This window comes from Mesoplodon mirus (genome assembly GCF_964341445.2).
Source record: "Mesoplodon mirus genome assembly, chromosome: 9".
Taxonomy (NCBI): Eukaryota; Metazoa; Chordata; class Mammalia; order Artiodactyla; family Ziphiidae; genus Mesoplodon; species Mesoplodon mirus.
This window is the reverse complement of record NC_138985.1, coordinates 109,587,183-109,606,757: the sequence shown is the minus strand read 5'-3', so window position 1 is coordinate 109,606,757 and position 19,575 is coordinate 109,587,183. Positions and strand designations below refer to the sequence as shown.

The 19,575-nt window shown below is 57.1% G+C and overlaps 2 protein-coding genes across 3 annotated transcripts; both read left to right on the top strand.

Annotated features, from left to right (window-relative positions):
• Nucleotides 1-685: 685 nt before the first annotated feature.
• On the top strand, nt 686-11,962 carry DRC11L (dynein regulatory complex subunit 11 like; the record flags this gene model as incomplete). Its single annotated transcript, XM_082632272.1, is given in 18 exon segments — nt 686-820; nt 2,143-2,262; nt 2,521-2,625; nt 2,629-2,714; nt 2,757-2,763; nt 4,809-4,880; nt 4,926-4,947; nt 5,347-5,410; nt 6,287-6,414; nt 6,417-6,477; nt 7,031-7,115; nt 7,583-7,633; nt 7,636-7,650; nt 8,438-8,513; nt 8,893-8,999; nt 9,559-9,659; nt 9,917-9,933; nt 11,670-11,962. Coding segments are annotated over 18 exon segments (1,545 nt in total).
• A 144-nt stretch (nt 11,963-12,106) lies between these two features.
• Nucleotides 12,107-18,799, top strand: ASB10 (ankyrin repeat and SOCS box containing 10; the record flags this gene model as incomplete). 2 transcript variants are annotated; one of them, XM_082632627.1, is made up of 5 exons in its annotated part: nt 12,107-12,486; nt 12,643-12,910; nt 15,618-16,137; nt 18,239-18,352; nt 18,614-18,799. In XM_082632627.1, the coding sequence occupies exons 1-5, from the start codon at nt 12,177-12,179 to the stop codon at nt 18,797-18,799; spliced, it is 1,398 nt and encodes a 465-aa protein (XP_082488753.1). In that variant the 5' UTR covers nt 12,107-12,176. The 2 variants fall into 2 exon arrangements, with proteins under 2 accessions (XP_082488753.1, XP_082488754.1); XM_082632628.1 differs by lacking the exon at nt 18,239-18,352.
• Nucleotides 18,800-19,575: the final 776 nt, after the last annotated feature.

Here is a 19,575-nt window from a genome sequence, read left to right as displayed (position 1 = left end):
GGTGGGCCCCGTGAGGGACATGTGAGTGTACATGTAAATGTACAACGTTCTCATTCTTAGTGAGATGAAGTCCGACTTGGTCTGGATTAGAATCCTGGGTCTACTGCTAGCTGCTTCCATCATGCCCTCTCTGGGCCTGAAATTCCATGCGTGTTACTCTTGCAGGCCATGGTTTTGTGATGCCGTTTCTGGCATACCATATTTTTGTCCTGTGCCGGGCACAGGGGCTACACAGGTCTCTTCTTCAAGACACAAAAATGAAAGGCCCAAACCAGCTTCTAAATAACTGACTGGGATCTCTAAGATGTTTTTATTTCCCCCTAATGCTTTCTTCCCCTTAACTTCAGAACAAATTGGTGAGAATGTTTTTGAGACTCCTAACTTTTCTTTCCCAGTTTTATTTTGAAAAATCTCAAATCCATAGAAAAAAATTGCAAAAATGTACAATGACCCCATGTATGTCCTGCTCCTAGATTCACCACTTAACATGTGGCCACATTTGCCTTTTCTTCCTCATTCAGCCTCTGAGGCAGTGGGGTGAAGGGGTGGGGTTTAGTGAACAGTCTAAAATCCCTTACGTTCCCTTTGTAATTTCAGCTTCTTGTACTGAAAAGGCTCACTGTAATGATGGCTGAAGTGTGGCCCTACATGCTTCACACGTGTTTCTTCCTATGTCAAGCCTACCATGGAGATGCCGAGAGATGAGAACAAATTATCCACACTTTGGTCCCACGGCCAGAAAGGGGCAGGCTCGGGAGACGTGGCCCAGGAACCTCGGCTCTTCCGCACTCCCGCTGTGTTTCACACCTTGCCACTCAAGGTGTGATTCAGAGGCCAGCAGCATCTGTGATGCCGGGGACCTTGTTAGAAATGCAGGATCTTGGCCCCAGCGCAGAGTGCAGAATCGGAACCTGCATTTCGACAAGATCCTCGGCTAATTAATTTGCAGGCGCAATACGCCTGAGGAGTCCTCTCTGGCTGCCCTTTGCTGCCGCCGCTCTCCTCCCACTGTCCTTTGCCCCATGCCTTATATATAAATGATATGTGACTTATTCATAAGTCCCTACTGGCCACTGAGCTAAAAGCTCACCCCAGCTGGCCAGGGCCGGGCTACTGCTGTGTTTCGTATTTTCCAAAGAGCCTTCTCATGAGCCTGGAGCAGTGATGGGGAAACCCACAAGGGCTCAAAATGAGCCCCAAACACCACTGAGCCCCACACACTACTCCTAATGTCATTCTTTACGAGGGTATAGCTTACTCGAACCAAGTGAACTACTGTCAGAGCCCAGGGAAACAGGTGTGCTTGTGCTCACTTTAAGGGAGAAGAGTGAGGAATTCCCTGGCGGTCCAGTGGTTAGGACTCGGCGCTTTCATGGCAGCCATGTGCCCAGTACAGTCACATATGAGAGTAAGGAGGCTCGCTCTGCAGTAAGGAATACAGGGTCTCCAGCTGAGAGGTACAGTTGGAGTAACGCCTTTAGGACTGCTATCCACCCAGAGCCTCCCAGTTTACAGGGTGACCTCAGATGAAGCCCATTCTTTCATTTGATGCTCACAAGGGAGGTAGCCACAGCTGACCTGCACTCTGCCCTGGTCAAGGCTTGCTAACAAGGGAGCCGGTGTCCCCACGCATGCTGCCTCCAGGACATCCTCTAAGTGTCCCCCGGTCTTGTACCTGCAGCCCCCTCCAGAAGATCCTCCAGAAGTTCTTTGGATTCCACGACCAGCTCACAGAGGGCAGTGTGAAGAGTGAGCACCACGTCTGAGGGGTGAGTGAAGTGATGGGAGGGCAAAGGGCAAAGTGTGTCCCTGGCTCTCAGGCTGGGGCTACTGGGCGGGCAGAAGGCCTGGTGGGGAGAGGGACCCCTGCGTGGGCCAGTCCCGGCTGGGCCCCAGACGTTCATACAGCGCCCCTGCCCGCCCCTGCCTGTGGTCAGGCTTCCCTTGGACTATTCATTCCAGAACCAGGGCTCTGCTCTGGGGAAGGGACCCTTCTCTACACGCATCCCTCACCCCCCCTTACCGCCCACCACCCTAGACCGTTGCAGCATCCCTGGGCTGCACCTTCACCTGGAGGGCACCAGCTGCGGTCCGACGATCTGGATTTTTATTCCCACCTCCTTCCCCCATGTTGCCCCAAAGGCAGACCTGGAGGTTCCAATTCCCAAATGCTTCCAGCTGGAGCAGTCCAGCGTCCTGAGGGAGCGAGGACACATGCTGGCAGAGCTCCTGTCCAGACTAGAGCCACTGTTCTCTGAGGAGGTAAGTCAGGGAGACGCCCTCAGGAGCAGAGCTGCCACCCTGCAGGACACAGAGGCCCTGCCCTGCCCTTTACCCCCCTCTGGGTGCTCTTATGCTCCCTGTAACGTTCCAACACCAAGGTAGAGGGACGGGACTTGTGCACCTAGATGCTCTGGGAAAACCTTACCCCGGGATGTCTTTTGGGGGCTGGTCTCCCAGCTGCCCGCCTGGATGCAACCCCTCCCTCATTTCCTCCTCCTTTGCCCCTGCTCTGGCCAGAGCTTTCCAATATTACCCCGGACGGAAGCCATAATCCTACTGCAAAGGGCCGAGCAGGCCAGGCAAGGCAGGCTTCGAGCCACCTTCACACGAGAGGTTCGGAAATAGGAGGGGCGAGATCGAAAGATTCGGGAGGAAGGGCGGCCCGGGTTCAGTCAGGACAAAGCAGCGATCATCGTACAGAAGTACAGAAGGTAACCCCCCACCGCCCTCACCCCCACCCTCCCCGCACCCAGGAGGAAGGTCAGGGTAGAGTCACCTCCTCCAGGAAGCCTGCCTGGCTCAGCAATTGATGACAGAAATGTAGGTGCTTGGATTCTGTTGCCCCACGACTAGATATTAAGCTAGAGACCTTCATCAGTCAATAAACATGTATATTATTTGTTTATTACTTATTCTACATCTCTATCCCCAAAAGGACTTGAAGTGGGATACCAGAAAAGCCCCCCAAACAGAAAGACCATTAAAATTAGGGGAGAAAGGGAACTCTCTGGCAATCCGGTGGTTAGGACTCCACACTCTCACTGCCGAAGGCCCAGGCTCGATCCCTGGTCAGGGAACTAAAATTCCACAAGCTGCACCGCGGCCAAAAAAATTAAAAAATAATAATAATACAAAAATAAAAATAAAAAAATTAGGGGAGAAAGATCCATAATCCGGCAGCAGAACAGAGTAGACGATCATTCCAAAACCTTTTAAGACTCTTAACAATGAGTCACTAAAATGTATCCTGAGCCTCCTGAGGCAAAAGGAGACATGATGAACGAAATCGAGAACGGAAGAGGTCCCGGTGTCTTTGGGGTCTGTGCCACGTGGGGTCACCCTTTACGTTAATCACACCCCATCCCACCTGACTACAGAAAACCCAGCTCTGTCTCTAGATTTCCCCGTGCTTTCTTACTGTCCTGGCGGGCGTGCCTCTCCTATGTCACCTGGCAGCCCTGCTGTCTGCCCTGGCGCGGGGGCGTGGCCCCTCTAGCATCCCCCCCAAGGTGCTGTTAAGCCGGCTCACTCTGGGCGGTAGTGGTTACCAGCTTGAGGAGATTGGAGGCTGCCTAGAAAACTCCAGGGCAGAAAGGGCCCAGGACTGCTGACCTAGGGCGGCTGGATCTTTCTCTCTTAAATCAATCTCCTCTCCCATCTTCTCTCTCAAGTCCCAGAGCCTCAGAAGCATCTGTTTCCTAGTCCAATACAGGAAACTTAGAACTCTTTCCCCCCAGAATGCAAAAGCAAACCAAGCAACTAACAAGCAACAGCCCTGAGAACAGACATCCTCTCCAAATGAGGTCGATTTTTAGGTTATAAATCAGTACGCAGAGAACCCCAGTCTGAGTCCCCTGCATCTGGGTGACTGTACCCAGGTCCGGCTGCCCCATGGATGAGCAGGGGGTCCTCGCCCTCAGGAAGCGCAGAAACAAGCCTTTGGAGAAGGAAGGTCAGCTCCAAAGCTAGAGCTTCCCTTCCCCCGAGAGCCAAAGCAAGTCTCTTGTCCCTTTTGTCAGACATCAAGGGTATGGAAACACTGCATTCCAGGCCCTGGGTTCCCCAGTACACTCATCAGAGGCCCTTAGTCATCGGGGGCCTTTCCTGTGCTAGTCACAGGAGCAGGAGGGCGAAGCGGGACGGGGGCCTGGACGCAGAGCCTGCTCACCGAGGCGCTGTCTCAGTGACGCTACCGGGGCGAGGCCATGCCCCCCTCTGCCCAGCGCCCACCCTTCACCCCATGGCACTGGGGTGTCCACGGGTCCGAGAGTGGCCGGCAGCCTGGGAGAGGAGCATTGGGTGAGGAGTGAGGAAACCTGGCCCTGGTCTCAGCTCTGCACCGAACGGCCCTTGGACTTGGGAGAGGCCACGTCCCAGCTCTGGCCTCAGTTTCCTTGTGCCCAAGATGTAGGGGAGCTGCACAGTCCCTACAGCGCCCACGTCTATGTGCCTGGGTGCAATCAAGCATTTATTCCAAATGCTGGGGGGCATTCTGAGAAGTGAGATTAGGGAGGGCTCCTCGGCGAAGGTGGTACTTGAACTCTGATTTGTGCTTCAAAAGATACAGCAGGGTAGAGGGTGAAGATGAGAAGGAGGGAATTCAGGGGCAGGGGGTGCTGAGGGAACAAAGCCTTGGAGCTGGACACCTTGGGTGCAGACGGGCCCCACCCCGCTCTGGGCTCTCCCTGCTCAGGGGGGCAGTTGCCAGTGAGCTGTCCTCAGGAGGTGCCCTCCCCAGAGCTCTGCCCCTCACATCTCTGCAGAAATGCAGTATGGGGAGTGTCTGGGCCCATGTATCCCCCCAGGTGTGGAAAGGTTACCAGCAGAGGAAACGCACTCAGCAGGACCGGCGGACGGAGATGGAGTTCATGGGCATGGTGAGTGCACCACCCCGGCCCTGTACAGCCCCTCCCTGCCCACAGCCCCCCTCCACTCGGGACTGGGGTAGGAATGAGCGGAGTGGGGCCAGGCTGGGGCCAGTGTCCCTGGTTGAGGGATCCTTCAGGGTTTGGTTTAGGGAGAAGCACGAAGCCACTGCCAGGCCACATCCCTTTCCGCCCCTCCCTCATCTAGAGCCCTTTGGAAGGAACTCACACGTGGGGCGGCGTGAGGGATAGTAGCCCAGAGCATCTGGGCCCCTGGTCCCCCAGCTGGCAGGAGAGGCTGCCGTGGGGGGGCCCCGCAGAGGGAGGCGGCCGCGAAGCCAGTGGGAGCCCCGCCAAGGCTCTTGCAGCCCCTGGGAGAAGCGCGGGAGGCCGAGTTGGGATGAGGCCACACCCCTTTCACACCAGACTGGGCCACTTGCTCTGGGGGCCCCAGGCTCTCTTCTCCTCTGTTCTGCAGGCAGGGTGGCTAAGTCTGAACCAGGTGACGGGAGCGTGAATGCGCATGCCGGGGAGCGTGGGCGGTAGTGGGGTGCGTGTCCAGGCAGGGGGGACAGACCCGCTCCCTGAGCCTCGTCTGTCCTCTGCTCTGTGATGGGCTGCCCCCAGCTCGTCTCTGCTGACCTAGGAGAGCAAGGCCATGATAGGGGTGAGAGGCCTGATCCCTGAGAGGGGGCTTGGCCGTGGGCAGAGCCTGCAGAAGCCCGGCGGATAAAGGCTGATGGGGAGGGGAGGGGGCTGGGGGGGCACAGGAATCGGAGACAAGGGCTGGGAAGGCTACTCCAAGGAGGGCGGACAGCGGCTTAGAAGGAGGGAGGGGCCGGGCGGCAGCTGCGTGGCAGTGGAGGTCCGAGCTCGTTGGGGGACGGAGACCTAGACCCCCAGGAGGCCAGAGCAGGCAGAGGGAGGCCGGGCTCGGGCCTTGGTGGGGCGAGGGCAGGGGGCCGTGGCACGGAGGTGGGTGAGGAATGAGCCCGGCCGCCCGGGCCCATCAACAGTGTGAGCTCAGCGTTTTCAGTAATTGTCTCTGCGCAGAGTGATATTTAAAATACATTTGGGAGCCAATGAGGCGGGAAAGTGGCTGCGAGAGCGGCTGCCGGGCGGGGTGGGGGTGGGGTGCGGGGGTGGGGCCCGGAGGCTCACAGGGGAGGGTGTGCTGGGGGGAGCGGGCGGGGGGCCGGCCCGGATGCATCTAGCAAACTCATTATCAGAGTAATTTACGCAGACGCGTTTCGGGCTCCGAACACAATTTCTCCTGCTGCAGGCCTGCGCGCTGTTCCGTGTGGGTGTGTACGCGAGGCCTCGCCTGTGCGGGGCTGTGTGCCGGGGGCCGGGCCTCCCCACTCCCACCCCTGAGCCCCTCTGTCTCCCCGTCCACGTCCCCCGCTCCCCTCGTCCAGCCGGGCGGAGCACTCGGGCGTCATGTCCCAGGCCAGCCTCGGGGAGGATGTCCGGAGACTCCTCCAGACGGAGAAGAAGGAGGAGTTCCAGTCGGCCGTGGTGAAGACCCACGATGCCCGCAGGGAGATGGAGGACCCGACATGAAAGAGAAAATGAAGGGGCAACTCCGACAGGGGTTTATCGGGTGCCGGTCAGCGTCCGCAGCCTCAGCTGACCCAGCCCTGAACCCTTCCTTCCCTCCTCACCCCAGCGTTTAACCCCACTTCTGTTTTGTCCTTTGGTCCAGATTGGATTCTCTTTTCCATCCCCCCTCCACGCCCCAATACGCTACTGACACACTTGGTTTAAACCTGGGGCCCCCAGCCTACAGGAACAGCTCCACACGTGACTTCCCATTCCCCAGATGGCAGAGAAAATGCCAGAATAAGATGGGAAAAGCATCCAGGGACGCCCCCTGACTAGTCTCCCCTCTCTATCCTGTAACTATCCACTCCTTCCGTCTCTTCCTCTATCTCCCTGGTCCTTCATCTTTCTCCATCCTTCCCTCTATTCATCTCCATCCATCCACCCACCCTTTCTGCCACCCATCTATCTAACCATTCATCAATCCATTTATCCTTCCGTTCCTCCACCCATCCGTCCACCCATCCATCCATCCAACCACACATCCATCCATCCATCCATCCATCCATCCATCCACCCATCCATCCATCTGTCTCTCCAACCATTTTATGTTCATTTAGTGCCCTTCCTGGCCGATTCCCTGATTATCCAGATGAGTCTTTAGGTGGATCCTACCTGATCTTTGCAGACAAGACTCCAGAACAGGTACTGTGGAGCTGGGGATAGAAGACTTTCTATGGTAGGTGGAATCTGAGGTTACAGAGAGTGCTGAGCGTAAGCTGAGGGTGGCAGGGGGAGAGGCCACCCTCAGTAGAGGCAGACGTGGTGGAGGAGATGTACGTAGCCAGTGTGATTGCATGGGGAGGAGGGGATACCCAGAAGAAGCTGGAGAAGGCACCCTTAGCCAGCGAGAGGAAACATGTCTGGTGAGAGCCCCGAGGCTCCAGGCCCCCGTGGGCTGGGAGAGCAGCAGCTCTGAGCAGAGCGCTCCCTCAGTTGCACCCCTTTCTTCCTGGACCCCAGTCAAGTGTCTGGTCCCTCAGTGCCTGGATCCCACCAGTGACATCGGGCCTTTGGGGTCCTGGGTGCACCCCTAGCTCAGGCCCTTGGTTCTCTTGCTCCTATCAAATCCCTGTGGTCTTCTCTGAAACATCTTCCCTTGTTTGTCACAGTTGAAAATGGAACTGGAGGTGCAGGTCCAGGAGAGCAAGAAAAAGGAAGAAAAGAAAAGGGAAAAGAAAAGGAGAAAAAAGAGAAAAAGAAGAAGAAAAGGAAGGGAGAAATGACCAGGAAGGGGGTAAGGCACTGCCTGGACTCATGGACCAAGCGGTCAGGGACAGAATCTCAGAGAATTCCCGGTGGGAGGCTGCTCTTGGGAGAATCAGGGCCAGAGTTTGGGATGCGTAGAGGTGAGGGGGTCAAAGCCAAAGGATGGGGGACTTCCCTGGCAGTCCAGTGGTTAAGACTTCACCTTCCAATTCAGGGGGTGCGGGGTCGATCGCTGGTCGGGGAGCTAAGATCCCACATGCCTCGGGGCCAAAAAACCCAAAACATAAAACAGAAGCAATATTGTACAAACCCAATAAAGACTTTACAGATGGTCCACATCAAAAGAAATCTTTAGGGCTTCCCTGGTGGCACAGTGGTTCAGAATCCACCTGCCAATGCAGGGGACACGGGTTCGAGCCCTGGTCCGGGAGGATCCCACATGCCGCGGAGCAACTAAGCCCGTGTGCCACAACGACTGAGCCTGCACTCTAGAGCTCTCGAGCCACAACTACTGAGCCCATGAGCCGCATCTACTGAAGCCCACGTGCTCTAGAGCCCATGCTCCACAACAAGAGAAGCCACCGCAATGAGAAGCCCGCACACCGCAAACGAAGAGTAGCCCCCGCTCGCCGCAACTAGAGAAAGCCCACGCAGCAATGAAGACCCAACACAGCCAAAACTCATAAACAAAAATAAATAAATTAAAAAAAAAGAAATCTTAAAAAAAAAAAAAAAGCCGAAGGATGTTTCTGTTCCAGGAAGCAGATATGATGCTGAGAATGCTGTCCTCCAAATCCATCCCTGTGATTAAAGCCGGACACGAGGAGTACACAAGTGAGAGGGTAGGGGCTGGGGAAGAGTGACCAGGCCTGTGGGGTCTTGGGGTGACCTTGGTCCTGGGGAGAGTGGACCTGTGCCATGTATCATGAGGTGGCAGTGTCAGAGTGTGGGTGTGGAGGCCGAGGGGAGAAGGCCAGAGGGGAGAGGGGTGTGAGGTGTGATTCCCCGGGTTGGGGGCCTTATCCCTGCGGCCACAGGCCTTGGGATCAGGCCTTGGTCTGTGGTCTGGGTGGAAGTGTCAGGCAGCTCGGTGAGGAGAGGTGGAGCAGTGTGCGTGTGTGCACGTGTGAGATTATTTGTGCATGTGTGTGTGAGTGCGTGTGTGCACCTGGAACCCCGACATTCCGTTGCACTCCAACCTCTCCACGGTCAGATCTGTGGAAGAACCGGTTTGCTAGCCTACATCCCAATCAGAGTTTTGACTCTGAGATCCTCCAGGTGGAGAAGAGGAAGAAAGTGGGGCAAGAGATCCGGATACAGGTGAGTGTCCCTGCGGGCCTCCAGCCGCCTCAGGCTTCGTCCCCTCTGTCCTCAAACACCGCCACCAGCCTCCCGCCCGCCACCCGCTGCAGCACGCTCTATGCACTGCCTGCCCTGCGCAGTCCGGGCTCCGTCTGGTCCATCTCGGTCCGCATCCTCCTCTGCCTCTCCTTGGTCACCCTTTCTCCCTGGGGTGTGGAGGCAACCCTGATGTGAGGGAATGGGAGTGGCTCTGAGCCCGGGGTCACACCTCCATGCTGCTCACCAACACTTAGAGGGCTCCCTGAGACGTGCCGGCCCTGTGCCGCGCACCTTGGAAGCGTTCACTCACACCATCTTTCCGACAACGCGTGAGGCAGCCCCCGTGATCTTCCTGACGTTATACAGGAGAAAGCTGAGGCTGAGAGGTCATGAAATTGCTCAAGGTCACGCAGACCGTAAAGAGTGGATCTGGGGTTTGAACTGAAAGCTGCCCGACTCCAGGAAAGGGCAGGGCCAGGAAGCAGGGCCGGGGGTCAGACCCCGTGCACTTACCTTTCCTCCTCTGCCTCCAACCCAGGACTGGTGCTTCAAGGCCCCGCTGGGCAAGAAGAGGATGAACCTTATCAAGGACCAAGGCGCCGCCGAGGAAGCCAAGCTGGCAAAGAAGAAGAAAAGGAGGTGATGCTGTGGCCAGGGTGCCTGAGATTAGCGATGGGACGGGCTGGGACCCCACAGGCGAAGGGGCCAGCGGCAGAGGGATAATCGGCCGGACGGCGCAGGCACCTGCCCTCTTTGTCCACCTCCGTGCTCCCCGTTCCTGGCTCTGTGCCCCTGCCCGCGCCCAGCCTCCGTCTCGCAACCCCCCTCCCCCGACCTCCCGTCCAGACCCCACCTGGGTCTTCACCTCCTGTCATTCTCCTGTCCTGTCTCCCCAGCTCTCTTCCTCCTCGAGGTATTTCAGGGAGAAAAACAAGAAAAGAAAGAGAAAGAGGAGAGAGGGGAGAGAGAAGGTCTATAGTAAGTATGGAAAAGAAAAGAGCCAGAGTCTGGGGGCCAGCGGACCCTGGTTCTAGCCCCACTTGGCACGAACCTCCTGTGGTTTCGCACGGTACTTTCCTGTCTCTGGGCCTCAGTTTCCCTGCCTGCGGAGTGAGGAGAGGTTGGATCAGCTAATCTACAAGGTCCCTTCTACTCTAGGGTTTGGTTATTTCTACAGGAGCGTCTGGGAAGTCGGGGAGGTGAGGGCTCTTGGGCAGCGGTTGAGCGGAGTGAGGTGGGGAGAGAAGGTTCTGGGGGAAAAGGCTGTAGGGAAAGGCAGGCGTTTGTGGCCAGAGCAAGGGCTGCGGGGAGATCCAGTGCCTTCTCTGCGAATGCTCCACCGCTTTCCTCTGGACACCAGCCCTCCCCCACCCACCTGCCCAAGCTCTGCACTGCTTGCTCTGACCCGCGGGGGGCTGCAGGGGTCACAGCCTCCTGCCCCTGGTGGAAGTCCACCCGTGGGCTCCCCTTGTTGTGGGAGCTGGAGTTGGGGAACTCGCGGAGCAGGGGACAACCATGCCACCGAGGGCTGGGAGCCCCAGGGTTCTCTCCGAAGAAGCCAGGTAAGGAGTGTGTGAATTGAGGTCAAAGCGTGTTCTAAGTGTCATGAGAGCCAGGTGAGGGGAGACCGCTGGGTTGGTGCAAGGAGGCCGTGTGCTGGGCAGTGGTCCCCAGGGGCTGGGTTTTGAATGTCCTTTCTCCCCTTTCCCCTTTTCATCTCCCCAAGTGGAAGTAGTCTCATCATCCTAAGGTGCCCCAATGGGCAGAGCCACCTCCTCCTCACTCTCCAGGTAGCGATGCCATGGGAGACCCCGGGGTCACCCAGGGAGGCGGGGGGTCAGCACCGAGGTGGGCTGCCTGTAGGCCAAGCCCTCTTTCCCCTGCACAGAAGCCCATCTTCCAGAGAACCCCTGGAGGGGATTCCTCATAGAGTGGGGTGTTCTCTGCCGTTGGTGCCTGCTGTCCCCCTCCCTTGCGTTTGGAAGTGGGAAGGTGCGGGGCTAATTGGTGGCATTTGGGAAGGCAGGAGGAATTATCTGGTACCCACGCGCCCTCCCTCTGGGACCAGAGCCCTGGCCGCTGGAGGCCAGCGTGGTGAAGCACAGGATAGATGAGAACGAGGGAGAAAAGGGCAGCTTGAAAGCCCCATCCCCCATCCCCACCCCCACCCCCACCCCTGCAACAAGGTGTCACACCTTGGCTGAAGCTCTCCCCGCCTCTGGGCTCCGTTTTCCTTTACCCCTGAAATTGTGGATTGGACACCAGGTCTGGGTGGTCCGTTCAACCCTGCTACATGCAGCTCTGGGGTGAAGCTCAGGGTTGGAGGGCTCCACCCTAACTCCCAGCCCCAGCCTGAGGCCTCCTTCCCTGCAGCTGACAGCTAGGATGTCCGGGCTATTCAAGGGCTATTTATGGCGTGGCCTCTGTGTGCTCCCTGCCCCTCCCACACTGGACCAGCGCCTGGCTTGGGCCCAGCACCTGCCCACCCAGTCTGCCAGCGGCATCGCCCTGCGTCCTGCCGCTTGGGCTCTCTCTCCCTGAAACTGGCCATGCCAGGGAGACGGAGCTCCCCTCCCCACTGGGGACACCGTCTGGGGTGCCTCCGCTCGGCCTCAACCTGCCGGGCCTGGGGGCCCCGGTCCTGCCCAGCCTGGGAGGCCCCTCAGCGCTCGCCGCTGCTGTGCCGGGACATGGCTCTGCAGAACGCCCTGTACACTGGAGACCTGGCGCGGCTGCAGGAGCTGTTCCCCCCTCACAGCACAGCCGACTTGCTGCTGGAGAGCCGGGCTGCCGAGCCTCGCTGGAGCAGCCACCAGAGGGGTGAGGGGCGGCCGGGGGCCACGGGGCTGAGGGCCGGGCGCCTGGGCCGAGCGCACCAGGCGCAGAGGTACCAGGTGCTTGAGGACGAGGAGCACTCCCGGGCTGTTTCTCTCGCACCCTGAGGCTTGCCTAAACCTTGGCCCGGGAGAGAAGTCATGCGGAGCCCAGAATAGCTCCTGCTGAGCCCAGGGGCCAGGTCAGCGCGGCTCAGGCACACGGAGACACTCTCCTCGCGTCTGTTCCTGTCTCCTCCTCCTCTCCTCCTCTCTGCCTTTGGCCCCTACCTCTCCTCCCCGAGCCCCCAGCCCCCCTCCCCCACGCTCCCACGCTGCCCTCATGAGCTGGTCCCCAGAAGAGTGCAGGGAGCAGGGCGAACCCCCAGGTGACCGACATGCCCTCTGTGCCAGGCTGGTGGAGAAGCCCAGCGGAGGGTCTGCAGAGCGCCGGGAGTCAGTCCCGGGACCCATCGTCACCCGCACGGCCTCGGGACCCGCCTTGGCCTTCTGGCAGGCGGTGCTGGCCGGGGATGTGGGCTGTGTCTCCTGCATCCTCGCTGACCCCAGCACTGGCCTGGCTGCAGATTCCGTCTTTGATACCAGCGACCCAGAGCGATGGAGGGATTTCCGCTTCAACATCCGTGCTCTGAGTACGGGCCAGGGACACTGGGGGGTCCGAGCGGGAGACGGAAGCCTGGGGAAGGAGCTCTGGGCTCCCTCTTCCCGGCCTCTGCCCACCTCCCCCATTGCCTGGCAGCTCCTTGCCTCCCTCCAGGGTCTGAGGCCCAGGTCCCGTCTCTTCCTAGGACTCTGGTCGCTGACGTACAAAGAGGAGCTGACCACCCCACTGCATGTGGCGGCCAGCCGGGGCCACACGGAGATCCTGCGGCTGCTGCTGAGGCGGAGGGCGAGGCCAGACAGTGCCCCTGGGGGCCGCACCGCCCTGCACGAGGCCTGTGCTGCAGGCCACGCTGCCTGTGCGCACGTGCTGCTGGTGGCAGGAGCCGACCCCAACATCCCTGACCAGGATGGGAAGCGCCCCTTGCACCTCTGCGGGGCGGCTGGCAGCCTCGAGTGAGTGACCCCTCGCCTCAACCCCCATTCCGCTCGTAGGGGAGGCAAAGAGATCAGCGCAGGGAGGATGAGGGGGCGTGTCGAGGGCTGGCAGGCCTGGTGAGCTGGGATGGAGGAGCTGGGGCTCAGGTGAGAGTCAGGATGCGATTTCCCCCCAAGTCATCCTACCACTGGCCTGGTGGGCTTTGGAATGATACTTGCACCAGCTTCTGCTTCCCCAGGGCCAGAGGAGGGCTGTAGCAGTGGCCGGCGCAAGGGAAGCTGTGGCTCCTTTGTGGGGAAGTGGTGTAAAGTTTTCATTTTTCTGAGCTTATGTCCCAGGCACTGTGCGAAGTACAGCAGTAAATAAGGCAGGATTCTGCCCTCAGGGAACTGACTGTCCAGTGATCCAGATAGGCTGTCGAGGATAGCAGGCCCCCAGTTAGGGCCTGTGGTGGTCCTTGAGGGCAGGGTCTGGTTCTCAGCTTGGCAGGTCTGGCATTTCCAGATTGGCAGGCACCCTCGGATAAATGAGCTCGGGGACTGAGCCCAGCTAACCAGACTCACAAGAAACCAATGGCTATACCCAAATGTAATAATGTATTATTTACTGTAGAGGACATTCCTTTACAGTGACCCAAATAATCGTGCCCTGTGTGTAGGGGACCTTGGAGAATGAGTCCTCATAACTTTTTGATGAATCTGGAAGCCCGGCAAAGGGAGCCTTGGCAAATCTATGAATTAACTGTATATACGACAGAGGCCTTCTCTCTACTGACTACACACCTGCCAAATTTCACATCTTGCCCCTGAATGGCACCACAGTTTTGATCCTAGGGTCCCCCTTTCATGGACCTTCTCCCTCCTGGTAACCTCATTGGCCCTCAGAGGATTCTACTGACTTCCTCATGTTATGGTTGGAGATGTGTTCTACATCAGCGTGGTCCAATACAAATACATCATGAGCCACTTATGTAATTTTAAATTTTCTAGTAGCCCTATCAAGGCATGAAAAAGAAACAGGTGAAATTCTTTTTTTTTTTTTTTTTTTGCGGTACGCGGGCCTCTCACTGTTGTGGCCTCTCCCGTTGCGGAGCACAGGCTCCGGACGCGCAGGCTCAGCGGCCGTGGCTCACGGGCCCAGCCGCTCCGCGGCATGTGGGATCCTCCCAGACCGGGGCACAAACCTGTGTCCCCTGCATCAGCAGGCAGACTCTCAACCACTGCGCCACCAGGGAAGCCCTGAAATTCATTTTTAAATCATGGTAATTACACGTAACATAAAATTTACCATCTTAACCATTGCTCAGTGCACAGTTCAGTGGCACTAAGTACATTCACATTGTTGTGCGACCATCACCACCATCCAACGCCTGAACCTTTTTAATCTCGCCAAACTGAAATTCTGTATCCTTTGAACAGTAACCCCCCCTCCCCCTCCCCCCAGCCCCTGGCAACTACCATCTACTTTTTGACCCTATGAATTGGACTGCTTTCAGCACCTCTTATGAGTGGAATCATACAGTATTTGTCCTATTGTGACTGGCTTATTCCATTTAGCATAATGTCCTCAGGTTCATCCAGGCTGTAGCACGTAACAGAACTTCCTTCCCTTTTAAAGGCTGAATAATATTCCATGGTATAGATCATATTGTATTTATCCATTCCTCTACTGATGGACATTTAGAGCGCTCCCATGTTTTGGCTGTCGTGAACAATGCTGCTATGGACATGGATGTATAAATATCTGTGAATCAAGTAAAATTAATTTTAATAATATATTTTATTTAGCACAATGTATCCAAAATATCAACCTTTTAACATGGAACCAATATAAAAAGAACACATGAGACACTTTACATTCTCTTTTTATACCAAGTCTTTAAAATTGGTGTGTATTTTGCACTCACAGCACGTCTCCATCAGGACTAGCCATCCTGCAAGGGCCCGGTGGCCACATGTAGCTGGGGGCCACTGAATTGGACGATGCTGTTCTGTGCAATCCCACATTCTTCGTTCTGGCCGTGTTTCAGCCCAGGCTCCCTGAGATCACACTTTGTGTCAATCATTCCTTCCTGTTTTGAATAAGCAAGTGTATTTTTAAAATTATTTTGGAGAATTTCAAACATATAGAAAGGTGGACAGGATAATATAATGAGCCCCCATGATCCACCACCATCTATGCCACCCACTGCCCCCACCCAACGCGGCCATTATGAACTCATGCCGACAGCTTTTCAGGCATTGTCTTACATGCGGCTCACAGCAACCTCTTCGGTCTAGGTACCAGCAGTTATCCCCGTTCTATAGATGAGGAAAGTGTCACTCAAAGACGCTAAGTCCTCTTAGCCTTGAATTTCAGGGCACACGTCTTGGCAGGCATACACAATCTTCTGAGAGGGCCATCCTGGAGCAAATCTGGCTGGCCGATTTTGGTTTTGGTCTTTCTCCCACTGCCCCAATGTCCATTTGTGCTCACTTCTGGGTCCCCTTCCCCCCTCCTCCTCCCGTCCCAGCATGCAGAGCCCTGGCTTGAGAGAGGGCACTAAAGATGCTGCAGGATGTTGCTGGATGCCCAGTGCCAGGCAGGATGGAAGATGAGGAGGAGCAGACAGCATCAGGGGCCACCCAAGGGTCCCCCCAGGTTTGCTTTGCTCAGACCAGCAGGAACACAGGGGTGAAGGTCTGCACCCCGTTTTCCTCCCCTCGGCCGTCTCGCCCTTACTAGGTGTGCAGAGCTGCTCCTGAGGTTTGGAGCAAAAGTGGATGGTCGGTCCGAAGAGGAGGAGGAGACCCCTTTGCATGTGGCCGCCCGGCTGGGCCACGTGGAGCTGGCAGACCTACTTCTAAGACGGGGAGCATGTTCCAATGCCCGTGATGCTGAAGGCTGGACCCCGCTGCTGGCCGCCTGTGACGCCCGCTGCACGTCCCCCGCTGACGCCGAGGCCACCACCACCCACTGCCTCCAGCTGTGCCGCTTGCTGCTCTCGGCCGGGGCCGATGCCGATGCTGCCGATCAGGACAGGCGGCGGCCCCTGCACCTGGCCTGTCGCCGAGGCCATGCGGACGCCGTGGAGCTGCTCCTGTCCTGCGGCGTCAGCGCCAACGCCATGGACTATGGGGGACACACGGCCCTACACTACGCACTGCAGGGCCCGGCTGCAGCCCTGGCCCAGGGCCCGGAGCACACAGTGCGGGCGCTGCTCAACCACGGTGCCGTCCGCGTGTGGCCCGGGGCTCTCCCCAAGGTACGGGGCTAGGGCCAGAGGGAGGGCCATGAGAGCGAGGGTGTGGGGAGACCCAGACCTGTGCTCCAGCTGCTCTGGTTGCGGCTCCAAACTTGGGCACATGGGTCAGTACTTTGTCTTTCATTCATCAAGCAAGCAAAGCCCAACAGGGGGCAAACAGCACACCAGCAGGAGGGGTGTATGCGCGTGTGCGTGCACACATGTATATACGCTGTGTGTGTGTGCATATACACGTGTTTGTATGTGCGTATGTGTTTGCATGTCTGTGTGATGAAGGCAGACAAGGCACTGGGGCCAGATTATAAAGGAGCTGAAAAGACAGAAGGAGCCAGAACTGATGCGGGTGGCAGGGAGTCGTTTCTTCATCAGGGGAGAGAGCTGATGAAAGAAGCATTTAGGAAGCTCCCCCTGGCAGTGGGACCCTGAACATGAGACACTCCAGGCACAGGAGACACTCGCCCAGGGCAGAGTGCTAAGCCTGGGTCATGAGGTTCAAGGCCTCCTGACCATCTGCAGATGGACATGGTCCTTGTATCCAAGAGCTTAGCAGAACATACACCACCGAGACCAGCAGCTGCTATCCTGGCACCAAAGAAAAACACCTTTCACTGTCAATTTCCACTCGCTGTCTTATTTTACATTAATATCCCCCGAGGTGGGTTCAGCTTGCAGACCTGTGCTACCGAGGCACTGGCAGGGGACACTGTCCATGCTGTGCCGTGTCTGGAGGGGCTATATAATATCACGGAGGATGCTGGACCTGGGGTGGGGACCCTCGTTCTCCAAGGAGCTGGGTCAGGATGGGTATAGGGCAGCAGGCGCAGATTCCCCGCCCCTGGGCTTGAACCATCCAGCCCCGCGGGGTCCTGGATGCTCCCCTGCTGTCCCTGCCTCTCTCCTTCACTCATAAACCTAGAAGCATCTGTCTAGATTCCTAAGCAAGACCAAATAGTTAAACAGCCCGAGAGTTCGGCAGATTGGTCTCCCCTTTGGGAAAATACAAGAAAATCAACAATTAACACTAATTAATCTCCTATTAACACCAAATAATTAGGAGACGAGCAATTCCCTGTAATCTGACAGTGGTTCTGACAGCTAATGATTTCCCCTTCGGGGAAGGGGTGGGAGAAGGAGGCAGAGTGGCAGACGGATTTCCTGGGACCCCACTGCCTGTCCCTCCAGCCGTGTCCTGTCCACACTGCCCTGGGGACAGGCTGGCACAGCAAGGTGCCCCATTCGTCCCTTCATCTGGCCTCCACGACATCCCAAGCGATCAAAAAGTCGGCATTCATCTCCCACAACCTGCAGCTGCTCCAGGCTTGGCAGGGGTGCCTGTCCTCCAGTGAGGAACCCCTCCCTGCAAGGAGGCCTCTATGGCCACACCTCCAGGCTTGGATTGCTGGAACTACAACTTGGGCAAGTTACTTAACTTCTCTGTGCCTCAGCTTCCCATGTCTGTAAAATGGGGATAACCTTGTAGGGACGAGGATTAAGAGTCAACACACGCGAAGTGCTAAGAAAATATCTGGCATAAACTATGCACAAGAGAAATGCTAGCTCTTGTGCTGGTTTCCTGTCGTGGCCATAACAAAGTACCACAGACTGGGTGGCTTAAGACAATAGAAGTGTATTCCCTTTCAGTTCTGGAGGCTGGAAATTTGAAATCCAAGTGTAGGTAGGGCTGGCTCCTTCCAGAGGCTCTGAAGGAGAACCTGTCCCAGGCCTATCGCCTAACTTCGGGTGGCTGCCCACAGTCCTTGGCTTGCTTGTAGATGTATCACTCCAATCTCTGCCTGTGTCATCACATGACATTCTCCCTGTGTGTCTGTGCGTCTGTTTTCTCTCATAAAGACATCAGTCATATTGGATTAGGACTCACCCCAATGACCTCACTTTTAACTTGATCACATCTGCAAAGACCCTATTTCTAAGTAGGTCACATTTATAGGTACTGGGATTAGGACGTCAACGTACCGTCTGGGGGACTCAGTTCAACCCACAACAGCTGTTCCTTGGCTGGCTGGTCATCCTGCGTGGACGGACAGGGTACCAGCAGTGTGTGGTAACCCCTAGAGCACTGACGCAGCTCTGCCCCCTGCAGGTGCTGGAGCGCTGGTGCACGTCCCCGCAGACCATTGAGGTCTTGATGAACACCTACAGTATCATGAAGCTTCCTGAGGAGGCCGTGGGCCTGGTGCCTCCTGAAACTCTGCAGGTCAGATTCTAGGACCCTGAACACACACTCATTCAGCCTGCCCCAAGAGACTTCCACCGCCTAAAGGGAAGCCCTGTGGGTCCCCCCACTCTGCCCCACAGAAGTTACTCAGAAAAAGAAAACTCACATTGTGAACACCCGAAACACTCCCTACTTCTAAGAGGCTCCTGGAGACACCCACTGGCCACCAGCCTCCCCTCTTTAGGAGAAGTAGGTGCCACTTGTCCAAGACTCCTTCTGAGACCTTCGTTCTGCCCCCAGAAGTACCACCATTTCTACTCCTCCCTCTTGGCCTTGGTGAGGCAGCCCAGATCGCTGCAGCATCTGAGCCGCTGTGCCCTCCGTGCTCACCTGGCAGCCTGCCTGCCCCATGCCCTGCCCCGCCTGCCCCTGCCAGCCCGCCTGCTCCGCTACCTGCAGCTGGATTTCGAGGATGTGCTCTACTAGGTGAGCCCTGGGCTCTGTGGACAGTACCAGCCATTGGGGGCTGGGGTGGGGGAGTGGGGGGAATGGGTCGGAGGCAAGAGAAGAGTTGGGGGCAGGGCCCTAGACAGAACCACCCAAATTCCCAGACCACCGGACGTCTCTGAATCCACATCTCTCCTTCCAGGTGTCCACTGCCTTTTGAGAGAGTCTGAAAGCAGATGCTCCATGTGCTAGGGGATGCCAGCCCACGGCTCACAGCGCCTGGAGCTCAGGACTGAGTTGAAGGGATTCAGGCGGAGGTGGCCCTCTCAGCAGGAGGTCCAACTCCACAGGCAGATGTGGGTGCTGTCATTCCCACCAGGAGAGGCAGATGGGCCACGTGGACAGGTGACGTCTGACGGAGAGAGAGCCGGGACTCATGGCAAATGACATATACTCCTCTTGGGGGTCCCCTGAGGCCCCCTCCAGCTTGTCCAAACCCTGTGTGCACATTAAAGATCTCCAGGCCTGTGTTACTTGGTGCTGTTTCCAACAGCCCTTCCTCTGGGCTGGCTGGCTCACAGGGCACTCGAGATGGGCAGATTTATGGGGTCTCCCTGGATCTACCCCATGGTGCCAGCTGTATGGCATCCACTAGCTATTGAGAGACCCCAGGCAGACCTGCCCCTCTGGCCCATGCTGTGGGGGAATAGCCACCAGGTGACATAGGATCAGAAAAGGGCTGAAGGAGAGCCAGCCAAAAGGACAGGGACCAGAGGACGGGGGAGCAAAGGGGCTTGTGTAGGGCAGAGCCGCTG